The sequence below is a fragment of the Cinclus cinclus genome, chromosome 14 (assembly GCF_963662255.1).
Source record: "Cinclus cinclus chromosome 14, bCinCin1.1, whole genome shotgun sequence".
In the NCBI taxonomy this organism is placed as follows: Eukaryota; Metazoa; Chordata; class Aves; order Passeriformes; family Cinclidae; genus Cinclus; species Cinclus cinclus.
Genome location: NC_085059.1, coordinates 6,958,380 through 6,973,979, shown reverse-complemented (window position 1 = coordinate 6,973,979; position 15,600 = coordinate 6,958,380). Strand labels below are relative to the sequence as shown.

General features: G+C 40.5%; 1 protein-coding gene across 1 annotated transcript in view; it reads right to left on the bottom strand.

The window, feature by feature from the left end:
• SLIT3 (slit guidance ligand 3) overlaps positions 1–15,600 on the bottom strand; it is a 468,658-nt gene that overhangs the window by 226,453 nt on the left and 226,605 nt on the right. Inside the window, exon 5 of the mRNA XM_062502022.1 lies at positions 2,619–2,690. Coding sequence (XP_062358006.1) covers positions 2,619–2,690 — 72 coding nt within the window. The remainder of the gene's footprint in view (positions 1–2,618; positions 2,691–15,600) is intronic.

Genomic DNA, 15,600 nt, shown 5'->3' with positions numbered 1-15,600 from the left:
ACCACTGCCATGGCCATGCTGGGACAGGGTAATTCTGACAGGGTTTCCAAATGGCACCCATTGTAATTTATATTGAGCCCTCAGGCTGCGTATTTCAGAGCCAGTATCCAAAAGGAATTCATGCCCTGGCTCAGTTCTATCACATCAACTTTGCATTTTGTCCTGAGGGAAGCTTTGCAAGCTGCTCTTAAAGACAGCATTAATCTGGAGACTTTCATATGGACTAGCACTTGCTGTGTCCTTATTATGGTATCTACAGAGTTACTATTTTTGCCATGACATTGGGACACTTTTGGAATAGCCTGGAAGAATATGAGGCCATGTTAAAGGTCAAGCCATCTAAACAGAGACCATTCCACATCAGTCTTTCCCAAAACAAATTCTAAACGTAAATTGGAAAGGGCTGGGGAGTATGGGACAATTTGTAGCTTTACTCTTGAGCCCAAAAGTCTCCAAGATCCCTCCCAAACACACTATAAAGTGGAACACTGAGACAGTACAATAAATCTGCAAAGTGATAACCACAGAAACAGCCAACTCTGCTGCTGTGCCACCAGCACCTTCGTGCCACAGTCACCAGGCAGGTGTGGCACAGCTCAGTGGCACCCCGAGGCAGAGGCTCCTTCTCCTGCTCAGGCAGGTGAGCAGCCCTGCTCGCTGCCATGGGCACTGCTGGGACCCAGCAGGGAGAGACTTGGCTGCCAAACATAGGCTGAAAATGGGAATCAGCATCTTTGAGCTCACTGCTTAAAGAGCTTTAACTATTAACTGAGTTCAGCTTGCATCACACCCTTACAGTTATTGCTGGAGATATTTTAATGCATTTCCAACTGCAAGTTGGCTCAAAATTGTGCCATGTTTTCCTCAGCAAGTTACAGGCCACTTGTCTCTGTCTGCAAGCAACAGTCACCTGCTCCCATGGACCACCCTGGACACAGGATGTGTACATTTCTTATCAAGAAAGAATGTCTGGACATGAGTGAAAAGTCTGCTTCTCCTGCTGTTTATTTAAATAATCAGTACTCCTTGCTCACAACAGCAATCTGTTAGAGTACCAAGCTCTGTGCTCCTGCGGAGCTGGAGGGCTGGACTGGATGACCACTCCCAACCAGAATTATTTCATGACTGTGATAACTTCAGTGTTCACAGAAGTCAGAAACTGTAGCTACAGGGAAGAAAGTACTTCTGATACTGTCTTTTACAGCAAAACAATAGATACTGCCTAACTTGACAGATGCAAGTTTTTGTTAAAGCTTTAAATCCCAACATTTACACAGTTCCTGGCCAGTCATCCCTTGATATCAGCTCATGGAAAGGAGAAACCCTGGATCTTTCTGCACTGAGAGTGGGTGCATAAATCAAAATACCTATGCTTGTTGTGACAGCTTGTCAGAGGTGAACTAAACTCTGAATGTAAACTTTGTCATTTGAAATGAAGTCAGACAACTAACAGTGAGTTACAGCCGGGGAAGTTAGACTTTCTGAAACAAAATACCATCTATTGTTCCTATATATCCCAAAATGCAAGTGAAACTTATGATCACATGACAAAAGGGAAGGGACCCTTCAGGACCATTGAGTCCAACTCCTGGCCCTTCTCATGATGCCCCAGGAATCACACCACATGCCTGAGAGCATTTCACTGGGGCAAGATCTGAAAACAGAACATGAGTATGTTGCTAGACTTTCTAGAAAAGGGCTTCTTTTCTGATCTCCTGTAGCTGTTTCTTCTACTCAATTAAAAAAAAAAAATCCACACCATTTATGCTGTGCTTCCAATATTTAACACAGTGGGGATGAGTTTTCAGCTACTGCTGTGGTAACACAGTGCTAACTCTAGTGGCTCTGAAATGCTTCTCAGAGTGGCTGCAGGTTGTTCCAGGAAATCCCAGCCCTGCCGAGTCAGTGGCTGTTATTTCCTTCTTCAGTTCACCTCATGCAGACTCCAACAAAGCCAAGCGTGCATTAGAATGTGGGTGTGCACAAAAATGGGTTTCTGTTCTACAACTTGTAAGAGCCCCCAACAGCTCTGGAAATACAGAGCTCGAAGTCTTTACACATATTTCAGACTACCTTACAGCAAAAGGCTATGACAGACTGGCTTCATTAAACAAAACCCAAAGCCCTGTTTTCTCTCTTAAAAGGCTTTTATAAATTATTTGAATTTTAAATACAAGCTGTCAAAGCCTGTGCATTTAACTGCTCCCAATTTTTTTTTCATTTTCTGATATTTGTGTTCAACCACCGTGCCTGAGTGCCACAGTTTGTCATATTTACTTTTGACAGAAGCAATGAAACAGAAAACTAAAACTAAGCAAAACATTTCAATGCCATCCCCAAACTCTACAAGTAATTTTTCCCATGTACATCTTGCTCCAGGACAATACTGCAGGAAGGGGTGAAGCCTTTGAGTATGTTCTCTTCCTTCAGCTCAAAACCTCCCCAGGTGTGTTCACAGGTATGGGGACTCAAATAGCCTGTGAGGACTGACAAAAACCTGCAGCATCCCTTTGGTGCTGCACAGAGCTGAGCACAAGGTACTCAAACTGATAGGAAGAGCCAGATGTAACATGAGGAGAAAGGTTTTCACCACAAGTATTAATGAAGTTGTCACTTACAAGTTCTTCACATCAATGATTCCTCGAAAGGCCTTTCTAGGGATTCCTTTTATCTGGTTTTCGCTCAGGTCTCTGAATAAAAGAACAGGGGAAAAAAAAATACATTGTGTTAACAAAGAGAACACATTTCTCAAATCTGCATGAGCTAATGGAACCTCCACGTGCTTGGAAAAGTCGATGTTGGTGGATTTGTTATAACACATAGTATTTTCAATTTTGTATCTCTCCTCTAGAGGTCTGTGGAATGAGCTGAAATGGCTCTCCAACCAAAACCACCAGAATCCCTGATACAAATGACAGAACTCTGAGAAAACATCACTCAAATGTGATCACGATGCTGGCACCATGCCATGATTCACTGTCAGAGTACCTGCAGCCAAATCTCATGCCTTGGAATCGCCACCCTGTAGTGTAAATGTAATTTTCTCAGCATGCTTCTATTTGTTTACTGACTGCAAAAATACTTGGCTACCCCTGCTCAGATTACAGCTTCTTATTTGAAATTAATATTCAGGAAAAACATGACAATCATTCTCTTGTGAGCTTTTTAAATTTACACTGAAAAGATCTTAATCTACTGCATTAAAATCCCACTGCATTATGTATCAATGGGAAAAACTGAATTTTTAACCTTATTTAAAAACAAACAACAAAAAACCTGAACAACCAACAGTGATTCAAAAAGTCTTTCTAGTACTTAAAGCACATTCAAAAATTGTCTGATCTGTATTGTGAGTGCAGGTAACATCTTCCTGTTACCAAGCCTGCATTCAGGTGCTTTTGCCCTTGATGACCTATAAATATTTCCAGGTTCACAGCCCTCTACCAGTGCAGTGGAGGCAGGAAGGAGGGCAGCAGGAATGGGTGGGAGATGGACATGAAATCAGAAAGCTGGGATGTTTTAATACTAATGATAAATGGCATTTACCCCGATTTTCCTGCTGGTGGCCCCTCAGCACGGGGAAGGGGGAGAGGTTTCAGTCTAGTTTAGGCAACGGCAGAAGAGTGGGAAAGAAAAATGTAAGAAATAAGCAAATGGGGAAAGGGAAGGCTCAGTGATGACCAAAGGACAAATAAAGGTGATCCTGCAGAGAACTGCACTGTGAATTGTTTGGGGCGAGAGCACCCCCAAGGCTCTGAACCATTTTCAGAAGAAACTCTGGCTCTCTAGTGCCAGTTAGGAGGGGCTGCCAGCCCTCTGTACTCACCCCCAGACACCCTTTTCTGTAAGTACATTTAGTGTTCAGCAAGCTCCTTTCTAGCCTCCACCAAATTGGTTTTATCAAATGAGAGGCCAGAAATCAGAGCCTGTCACAAAGCCCACATTGACATTGCAGGTCAAGGCGTGCCACGCAGGGCTTTCTTCTGCTTTCCATCAGGCAGATAAGAAAAAAAGGGGACTATGTCCTTGTCACGAGACTAATTCAATTTATACCAGTCATGCAGTCTACACCAAATTCTCAAAGTAGCCACAATTGTCCATTCAGACTATCACAAACAAAAATGTGCTGCTGGATACAAGTCTCTTTTTCAAGTCAGATTAAAATTCTTTGTGACCTTCACAATTTGTTTAACACTGATCCACACTCTGACCCCTCCTTCACCTTCCCTTTATTTTGCCAGCAACAAAATATTAGTTCTTTAAAGACAGACCTTCAACCCAGACAAATGATCAGGCAACCCGGACAGACAAGAGACAAAGTAAAGGGTATTTCAGACCCAGAAGGAGGAAATCTCAAGCTGTCACTTTGGTGTGACAGTGAGGCACAGCAGAGCTGTGGTAAAAGTGTGACAAAATGGCTTCGCAAGGCAAAAATGAGTAGACACATGCAAAGCAGAACAAGAAGAGCTTGAAAAGTGGAATTGTGTGGTCAAATAAAACCATGCTTAATCCGCCATCTCAAGTTGCATTTTTCTGATATTTTATTGTGTATTTCAAGTCATGTGTAAAAGTAAATCAGGTTTTCAAGTGATAGTTCATAACATCCTTGTGTTCTACAAGGGCTAATTTATATATTCGATCTCTGCCTTGTCTTTATGCTCAACCTTTAACCAGCAGCCAGGCAAAACCAGGGGATTTCAGGAAATTCATCTGTTTTCCACAAAAACCTTCTTGTAAAGTGTATTAGTTTTATTCTCTATAAGGCACTCTCCTGTAGCTAACAATCCTACCTCTTTCAGTCTCCTGGATCGTGGACTGATTCCATAAATCTCTCCAGTGGGCTGAAGAGCTGACAGCCTGCACGGCATTAGGGACACAGCATGGAAGAAAAGTCACCAATGTTTCTTTCTCTGTTCTGCCTTCTCACAATTACAATCATCCCGTTTTGAGATGGTCAAGAGGAGTTTTTCCTCTCTGCTTCCTGACACTGTGCTCCTGACAGAGTTTTGTAAAGCATCTTTCATAAGCAAGCAAACCTCAGCCTGTGCACTTCACAAAATTTGCTCTGAGGTAGCAGAAGGTTGTAACAAGAAATTTGTCTACTGAGTTTATCCTAAACTTCCAGCTTTTTATTCCCTGCTTCTCATAGCAGACATAATGGGAAGCTTACAGCAATAGTATGCAAAATAAATATTAGTTATTAATCAGAAAACCAGATAAATTACTGTGAGACCAAAACAAAATCCTAAAAAGCAGATGGAAAAATACGGCAGTAGTCAAGAAAAATAAACAGCAAATCTGGAAAAAAAAAAAAAAGGTGATCATTACGAATATATTTCCTATGTTTTAGACAGGAGTTTCAAGCCCCCCATTTCTGTAGCGAAAGGCAAGTCCAGTGCCTGGGGGGAACATGATGTATCCTAAAGGGGAAGTCTGAAAAATCCCAGACTTAGGGAATAACAGAGTCCCAAAACCCCTCACCCTAAAACACAGTGTTAGAGACCCGAAACCACTTGAGCTGAGGACAAACCAGAATGTGCCAGTCCATCAGCAGCACCCTTCTTGCAAGAGTTGCTCTGTGGAGACAGCAGCCAACACAGCCAAAACACTCATCTGCATCTTGATCAAACACACGTTGAGCTAAGCAAACGTGTCCAGATGAATTATCCTTCCTGTTTTGCTAAATACAGGCAAGTTCTGTGCAGTTTCACCTGGCACACATCTTTCCAGCAGGGCACAGAGCACACCCACCCTGCAGCCTGCCCCAGCTTGCTGCAGTGCAGCGATGGGGACAGCCTGGGCAGGCAGCACATCACGGAGGAACTCGGGGAGAACAGCAAACAGCTTCCACAGCAAACAACCCCCAGAGGAAACAGCATCCTCACTGCTGAGCCGGGGGAATGGAGCCACAGAGACGTTAAAGAACTTGGACTGCCACTTTGCACAGAGGAGAGAGGCAGGAGCTGACCAGACCCAGCAGCTGTGGCTCACAGCACACGTTAGTCCAACCCAGACTCCAGCAAGAGTTGGCACAAGCCAATACCTTTCTTAGTTTTTATTTTAATCTAGCTAAAATGCTTTGGACACAGATGAACTCCCTCTGCAAGTCTAATATTGTTTTCCTGATCTTCAAATGTGAATTGCAAGTGCCTCACTGATAAAAGGATTGGACAAGGAAAAAAACCCATCTAAAAGTGCTGACGTTTCCTAAGTGCCTCTGCAGTCTTTGCCATAGTGCTGGTTTTAGCTTTCTGCTCTAACGCTGCCTATTACATCCTAAGTGGAAATTCAACTATCTAACAGAGCAATAGAATACATTAAGACTTTTTTATTATTATTATTTTGCCAGTAAGAGAACATAAATCACTTAATTGGAACACAGAGCCTACGAACACCCATAGAATGAATCTTCATTTGAACTACAGATCTAAAACATTAAAACAACTACTTAAACACAACTAGCAAAGTTGCAAAGGTACTGAAAATAACATATATGAAATCCAAAAACTCAGCACTGATGGCATTATGCTTGGGTTTTCTTCATTAAAAAAAAAAAAAAATCCTTTGAGGATTTACCAGTTATTTTCCAAAACATTTTAACACACAGATTTGCAAATTAAAAAAAGACTAATTTTACACAACTGCCTGAAAAACAGCTTGATTAAGAAGTATTTAATGTGGTTGAACACTAATCTTTAATTATTTCTCCCACTCAAATGGGCTGGGAGATCACCATGCAGCGTTATCCAATAAAGAACTCAGCTTGCCTTTAATGTCTGAAGAGTTTAATACAAAGACTTAAAGAATGAGTCACCCAGAGCAAATTCTTCACAGCCAAGCCTGTATCTTTCCCAGTATGCTGATTCCATAGGAAAACGGCAATCTCACTGAGTTAGCCATTAACACATGGAACCAATGCTTTAGCTAAAACAAAGGAAAAACCCAGCCTAACAAACCTGATGCCTTTCTTCAGGAGCCTTTCAGCTTATCCACAATTCAACTGCACCTTGGAATAAGTTGGAGATCTCACACACAGCAGCTGGTACAAAACCATAAGACAAACACTGGGTCCTTTGACTGGATTTGGGACTTCAGTGAAAAATAAAATTGTTTCCTATCCTCTCTTCTTGCCACAATAATACTGGAAAGTTAATACTGTTCACCTAGTTTGCAAAATAAAATTAATGAAAGATACAACTCCTGATTTCAAGAAAGGGCCAGCTGCCACCAATGCCAAGAAATTAGCACTGTGTCCACCAGCTTTGCTCAGGCTACAGAATATGCAGCTGAGAGAAATGAGAATTAATTAATCCCTCTTGGTAGCTTGTTTACATTCTTTTACAAATTAGGATTCCTCAGTTTAAAACATTTCAGTCCAATGCACTGACCAAAATTAAATAAAATAAAATGTTCCTGAGGTTTTGCACACTTTTAAAGTTTTGTGCCTATTCTTCTCTTTACAAATGGACAAAAACTAGACTGAACTGCTCCAGTAAAGGTCACATACTTCACACAATCTGGTGAGTGCAATTTGTCTCATTAGAATTAGTTTTAATTTGTACAACATGTTACACATAAACTCTATCCTGCAATGTTTTACTGAATTAAGTACCACAATTAAGGAGTTAAAGAATAACAGATGGGGAAAATTAGAGAGTATAATCCGAAGATAATAGGTATCTCTAAGTAACATGTAATAAAAGATAAGCAAGTCAATAAAGTGAGGAATGATACAAGTCAGCTTTGTCATAGAACAAAAGTGAGGGAAGATAACTCCTATACTCAGAGAAGACAGGGCAAGAGGACCAATGCCCTCTGGAGGAAAAGTCTGCAAGAGAAAAAGAAGTTGAAAGACCAAGGAAATCCATAGGGAAAAAAAGGAGTTTACTCAATTATATGTGTAAAAATTCCAGCACAGAATATTGCACATTTCATTTACAGCAAGGAACAAAAGGATTTTTCCTGCTCTGCCAAAATCATGTGGCAGCTTATTAGTTTTAATTAAGAAAAAAAAAATAAAATTTAGCTTTTTCAACAACTAAGTATTATTCTTACCTATGAACTATTGTCCTAGTATTTACAAAACTGTTCAGTACTAGAGTCTGTCCTGTTCTACAGAGAGATTAAAAAATAACTGATGTAACTTTTAAGGACAATTCAGAAACTTTGAATCTTGTAAATATGGAAGATAAATTCAAGAGATTTATCATCTTCCAGGTGAGAAATACAATACATTGCCCAGATCAGGTCCCTCCAACAGTAATTAGAACTGTTTAGTAGAAATTAGCTGAGGCAGGTGTGGCACTCTCATCAGCACCTGTGCCCTCAGTGCAGGAATGGCTTCTCCCTGTCAGCAGGGCCAGGGTAAAAATTGTATTTACTGTAAAGCAGCACTTGTAGCTCTCTATCTGAAGGAAAAATGGAAAAGTGTTGTTGCTGATGGGCTACAAGGCAAGAGCTTAACAACAGCAGCGTTGTAAAGCATTACTCTGTGGAAACTTGGCACCACTGTTGATTTTCTAAAAGGAAAAAAGAATTCTTTCCTCCTACTTGTGCACGAAAAGTAAATAGGGTGACAAGCATCCGAGTTCTGCAAAACAAGAGCAGGTCCTGCAGATGTTGTGCTCCCTGAACAAGGTGACTGTGCTTTTACTAAATGCAGTACAGCTGCCTCTCAGTTCGTGCTCTGGGAGGCTGTAGGGGAAATGCCGGTTTGGTTTGGTTTTGTTTGTTTTGAGGAGGGAATTTAGCTCAAAAGATCCAACTAAAGCAGTCCTCAATGCTTTCACACAGTCACGCACTGCTGCACAAGCACTGCTGCTAAGCCTCCAGAAGATAAACACCACGGCTTCTCCGTTGATCCAGTTGCACTGTGCAGGGATAGATGTTGACTCTGCACTTCTGGATTTCAGCACTTGCCCAGAGCCCCACGCAGCCTCATTAACCCCAGGCACACACACCTTCATTCTGGAGAACAGGATGCTAAGCAGAGCCAGAGCCTAAACATTTGGGAAGGGTTCTCACTAAGGAATCAGAGGAAAAAGATCGCAGCAGAAGATGATTATTTTATCATCATCTTCCACCTTCTCCAAGGACAATTTAAAAACCATCTGTTAACAAAGATCTTTCAAGGGATCCAAGCTGCATGGACTTGTGCAGTTCCATGACTTCTGTCCTGACACGGCAGGGATCACACAGCACATGCTGAAGTCTTTTTAAATGTTTAGAACAACAGAGAATACTCATTTGTGATTACTTAATTCTTCATTAGAGGTTTTTAAAATTCTTGGTTGCTTAAAAAAACAACAAAAACAAGGGAAAAAAAAGAAACCCAAACCCCACCTTGTTTCACCGAGAAACAGCGCAACATTTGTCAGTTGATGCACCCAACAAACAGAAACAAATCTGTCAGGATATCTCTGAGAAGATGATATTTTTTAATATTTTAAAATATTTTTTGCATAATGTGAAATAAACTGTAAGAGTAATAATCAGTGCCAATGTCCAGTCAAAGGCAACATTTGTCTTTATGACTTTTGCAGTTCTCCCTCCTCCTGCCATTTCCAAAATGCTGAGCAAATGGTGATCAGACAGCATTTAGGAGACTCTTATTTTAAAACCACCCATCTTGAGAGTGATAATTTCATTTTAGAAAGCAACATCTGTCTTTTGGAACATACACACAAAAGTAAAACCTTTCCTCCCAGTATTTATACTCAGCTTTGGATATGTGAGGGAGTAGGAACTGGAAAGTAACATCCAGTGGTCTCAGAGGAAACTCTTGAAGAGAAGCAGCCCACTAGAAATAGGATAGGGTTCCTGACTAATAAATGACAATAAGATGTCTTTGTTAGCAGTACTTAAAGTAGCGTTTTAGTGCTTTAGAAAATGCTATCAATATAATTAATCCTTCCTTTTGATCAGGGAGACAAAGGAACACGCTGAGAGGCAGCGTGTGACTCAAGGTGCTCCAGCAGAGTGTGGGGAGAGACACAAAATCCCTTCCCAGTCAGTCCCACAGATCAGGAATTCCACTGGATTCCACAGGAATTCATCCACCGAGCCTTCCTGCACGTGGGGAGAGTGTTCAGCCAGCAGAGACACAGCTCTGACCCCACACTGCAGACAGATCCATTTTGATAGGAAAACCTTTCCTCTGGAATTCTCCAGCACCGCTGAACCTCTGGATCGCTGACAAAACGCTGAAGGCTCCCAGGGCAATGATGGTCCCACACAAGTCCAAGTCCTCCCACTGCACTGGGAGTGAGATTAGGACACAGAGGCACTGATTTAGTGGGGGCACCACACACCTCGGAGAGGGGACAATGAAGCCCTGACATCAGAAGAAAGAAATTATTCTTCCCATCATTTTCCTTTTTTGTCAATATTTTCTTGCTGCTAAAGCACTGTGAATTCAAAAGCTCTCTCACTGCTTATTAATGTTAATACTTTCTAAAATAGAAATGCAGATATACGGAGGTACTTTGATTTTAAGCTAATTTTAAAAAGCACTGGTTTTATACTGTTGACCTGTTTTGGGGGTTAGACTTTTGTCTGTGGAGCATTTGCAAATTCTAAACATCAGTAGGCAATATCAGCCTCCTCTGATCTCCCCAGAGAGACAGGAGCCTCCACGGCCCTGCCTGACTGCTGAACAAAAAGATATTTGCAGTTTATTGGTTATATATTTTTTTATTAGGATGAGTTTTTATTTTAGAAGATAAACATGTGAAATAATAAAGAATAAAACATGTACTGTCTTCGGATAACTGATCAATATCTGGAGCAAGACTGTCTTTTGAATGATTTGTCTTAACTAACTCTCCCTTTGTTAATGATGAATATTTTTATACTGAAGATTTTTTGCACTTTACTAATATATTAAAAGAAAAAATCCCCTGACAGTTAATATTTTTGTGTACTTAATCATCACACTGTAGAATGAAAACAATACTCACAGTAATATTTCTTTAATTCAGGCTGTGATCCTGCACTTTAGCTAAGAAAATAAGATGTTTCCTAGGATTAAGTAGCAATTACATGTGTAAAGGTCCAGGTTTTGTTTTTTCATCAAATTTTCCTGAAAGAGGCCAATTAAACCATTTGTTTGTATGATCACTGCAGACATTCCTGTGGCTATATAAAAAGTTATAAAAATTATAGGGAATCTGTGGATAGTAAAACCAGCTTAAATTTCCATTCATTCCAGCGACGTAGAAATGAGTTGCAAAGTATGTGAATGCACTGCAGTGAGAAAAAACAACATTCTGTTCATAGCTCAGGCTCAGTTATCAGAGGACCTTTATTCTGCTCTAAGGTAAAACATGCACCTGTGCAAGAGGGGCACACTGGCACTTGAGCTGTACTCAAAGTTTAAAAATTAATTATAATATTGGACCAACAATATCTATTTCACTGATATTCAGCAGACTGCAGGAACAGGTACTGAAGCCCAAGAGAAAAGACAGAGGAGTTCCATGCTCCTTTTCCCATTTTTTATAATATTTTAGCTTCTCTTTTTCTTCCACAGCTTCACCTTTATGTATCTTCCCTGCTATGGATCACTTAGCCTTGAGAGTCCCAGTGCAACACTGCAGATGTAAGAAGATCCACTTCAGACTGGTCTTTAGCCATAATTCATTTTTCTGTGTGGATGTGACATCTAGATTTATTAGACCAAGAAGTAATACCACAAAGTGGTTCATGCGGGATGTTCGTGCAAAATGCAAGTTTTTAAGTAATAGCAGCTCTCTGTGTGATGGCAGGATCCATAAACCCAGCAGCTCTTCAAGGACTCCAGAGCAGATCACCCTGACCAATACAGCTGCATGACACCCTTACAAACCCTCATTCTGCTACTTTATCCTCACCAAAAAAAGATTCACTGGAACATAATCAAATAATGTCCTCTTTTTTACTGACTATTCACCTAGGTAAAGCACCTTTGAGAATCCCACTCCATGCACAGGAAGTTTATCATTCAATAATGCCATGCTTTAGAAAAAGGCACTTAAATAGAATGTAGGTGTTTTAAGTAGAGAAAATAAATTCAAGTAACCTAGTAGAACAAATGTGTTAATGTGACACAAATCTAAACCAAAATTAGCTTTCAGCTAAAGTACACATAAAATGGTGAATTCTTCCAAAAGAGAAGTTGAACTTGCAATCATTCCGTTCATCTTAACAAGGGTTTTATTTGAATGTTTCAGTGAATCAACTACCAGAGACCTAAAGCTTTACTGAAAACTCAGCTAAAATTGAGATAATTCATGAGAATTAACAGTGTTCCTTGGACTTCACTGCCACTTTCAAACCAGTCCGGCCTGAACAAATTACAAGCTGAATTCATTTCCTTGAATCCACCCAAATGCAGCATAACAAAATCCTCCAGGTTCTACTTTGAACACAGACTTTTTTTTTTTTTTATCCTTAAACACCCAAAAATACCCATAGGGAGACTTGGGTGTGTGTGAATGGTTTACAGCAGCTCTCAAAAGCACTTGTGGTGTTTTTTGAGCTCTGTTCCTGAAGCTGAGGAGGGAACAAGGGCACTCCTCTGATTCATCAGCAGATGCCTCGTTCCAGAGACCCACACGAGTTCATCTGCATAAAGCCACTTCCAGAAATGAACTCGGCTTTCTCCAACTCCCTGTCAAGCATCTTGCTGAATTTCAGATTGACAATGTCAGCTCACAAAATTAAATTAAATGTAAAAAAGCTGACCAGGGAAGAGGGAGGAGTAGCTCTTGCGCAACAGACTCCAGTGTGTCCACACTTTGCTGTTTCATTGTTGAGGCACTCTCAAATCAAAGAACATCAAATTCCAGCATTATTTGATTTCATCACTGCTGGGAATGATGATGACTTGCTCCAAAGTCCATTACAGTTATGTGAGTCTCCAGGAGAAAATATGCCTGACAGTAAAAGTTGACTTATTACCCCCGAAGTTTTTTCAATTTATGACACTTCCCTTAGCAAGCTTTTGAAAAAACAATTAGCTAAAGGGGTGTCATGTGTCATACGACAAAAATAGTCTTGTCTTATCTTATCAGAAAAGGAAATTTAACTTCATTATAAGACTTGGAAAGTTTACATCCTGATATTATTCACAACATTACTTCCAGATGTCATGCGGAAAACCAACAATCAAGAGACAGAAACTAAGAGTCAGTCAAAAAATACACAAGAAATCTGCATCCCAGTTCCATACACAAAGGTTTTTGTTTGGTTCCAGAAAGGAATTCATCATGGAACCTGTTTTTATCCCAGCTCAGATGCAATCACTCTTTCTTTCTTTGAACATTAAATTTGTGGAAAGACAGCTCTAAATACCAGGGAACTGTGGCTAACACACAGTTTTGGTTTTCTAACTAAACCTATCCCACCCTGTTAAGTTTATACAATTATGATATAGATTATATACAACTATAACACATATGGTTCCAATGCTCTTTCTAGCTGGCACTCTTTGTTCAGTCTTTCTGAATCATAGAATGATGTAAAGGGAAAAAGGCAAAGCAAAATCGAAATCTTAGGGTTGGGATGCATTACCAACACTCACCAAAGACAATAATGGAACAGAAGTAGTTTTACATACATTAAATATTTTCAACTGTCAGGTGTAACTCACATGTGCTTTGATTTGTAACCTTAAATAAGGGCCAACATTTATTTCTTCATGGATGAAGCATATTTGGAAGTATTAAACACACAATATGTTTGTCTTCTTCAGAAAATACTTCACAAGTATTTTCAGTAAATGCTGAACTGGAAGACAATTCAGTCTAAGTTAAAGGAGATTATTCCTTCAGCTTCTCCCTAGTGCTTGGTAATCAGAAACATTTTAACCAGGTCAAAATCACACATTGCAGGACAATGTCAATGTCCTCTTCCTGCAATGGCCCAGAAGTACTACTACTGATTATTTTATTAAATTCTGCACGTTATTCCATAATCTACCTCCTGTGGATTTACATTCTGATTTTGTCACTTCCCATAGCAGATAGTGTCTATCACACAGAAGTCAACAAATAATCACCTCACTGAAATCTTCCCCTCAGTTCCTGACCCCTGGTTATGGGCAGGGGATGCTCAGCAGTCACTGCAGGCTCAGCAGGAGTCCAGCCCACACATGGGAGATTTTAAGAGAAGTCCCCAATGAACATGTTCTAATTCCCTCAGCTGTATCTCAGCTCCTTTAAACCCTGAGAGGAAGGAGCCCCGTGCCTGAAGAAGGAATGCAGGAACTGAGGGTTCTGGCACACAATCACTGCCTCTGGACCAGAACTATCAGTGTTTTTAGCAAGGTCAGGGTGTCCCTGGCTAAAGAGATGGAAGCATATTTACACAGAACAAGTTCTGAACTGACTGAATAAACTATTAATAATGAATTAATATTTTTTTGGCCTTTCAAGCATCTTTGGTTATTAAAGTAAGGCATCCATTAAAGCTGCAGGATTAAAAAACCCCACATTTTTCACTTTATTGTACTGAAACTTTAACATGTAGATAAAAGGCAGGATGAAGTGGAAGCTGTGGGTTGCAGCAGTACCTGAAGGAACTTGCTTCCTTCAAAGGCCATCTGCATGTTATAGAAATAGCATCAGTGCCATAGGGACAGCAGAGTTTGCTTATCAGGGCACAGTGGTGACACGAATCTGAGACTGAGACTCGTGAAGGCATCTCTACCAGGGGTAGGTTTCCATGGTGGTCACAGGTCACCCACTCATGTAGAATGTCTCTCCCAGCTCTGTCTGTGGGCACAGAAGCCGTGAGCATGGAGAAGGCTGAAGGACAGCCGTGCTTTGGGCTGAAACATGCAATGCACCAGAATCTGACACGCTCATGAATGGCCAACCCATCCTAAAGGTGCTTGGTAAAATGTCTTTGTAGGGCTCCTTCGACTCTTCACCATCACTGAAAAACCCTAACACGGCAACTTTGTCACATGTGTCCCTTCTCTGGCAACACTGGAATAGTTCAGACAACTGGGAGAACACCCATTAGACCGTGTTCAGTCCTAATCCAAAGAAAGGATTTCCAGTGTGTCTGTAGGAATGAAGCCACAGAAGCCAAACAGACCCAAGGTTTTTTTGTTTGCTGTTTTTTCTCCACCTTGATAAATGAATCCTGCCCAGGATGCTTAGCAGGTTCCTGCCCCAGGGGTTTCTGTGCATCCATGACTCCAATACTGCTAACATCTTTGCTAAGGTCACATAAAATTTCAGAGCACATAGTTAATGTTCAAATGGCAGAGTATATTGATTCTCTGCCCATCCCCTAGTATCTTAAGTTTACCCTGAAGACTATTTTATTTAATTAACTTGGTGTTTTATTAATATAAATATTCCACTATTGATCATAAGAGAAGCTGACGCATGTTTGAGTCAGACATACATCAGATCCATTTAATGGAGCTCCACTTAGAAGAGTGGTTGGCTCTAAATCAAGGTAAATGGCAGCAAGTGCTCCTTTGGGATGACAGGGCTTAGCTGAATCTATAACATTTTTACGGAGCTAGTTTTCTTAAAAGCAGAAAACGTATGGAAATTAGATATGAAAATGGTCTCTCCTTGCACGTATCAATTAAGCATGTCAATA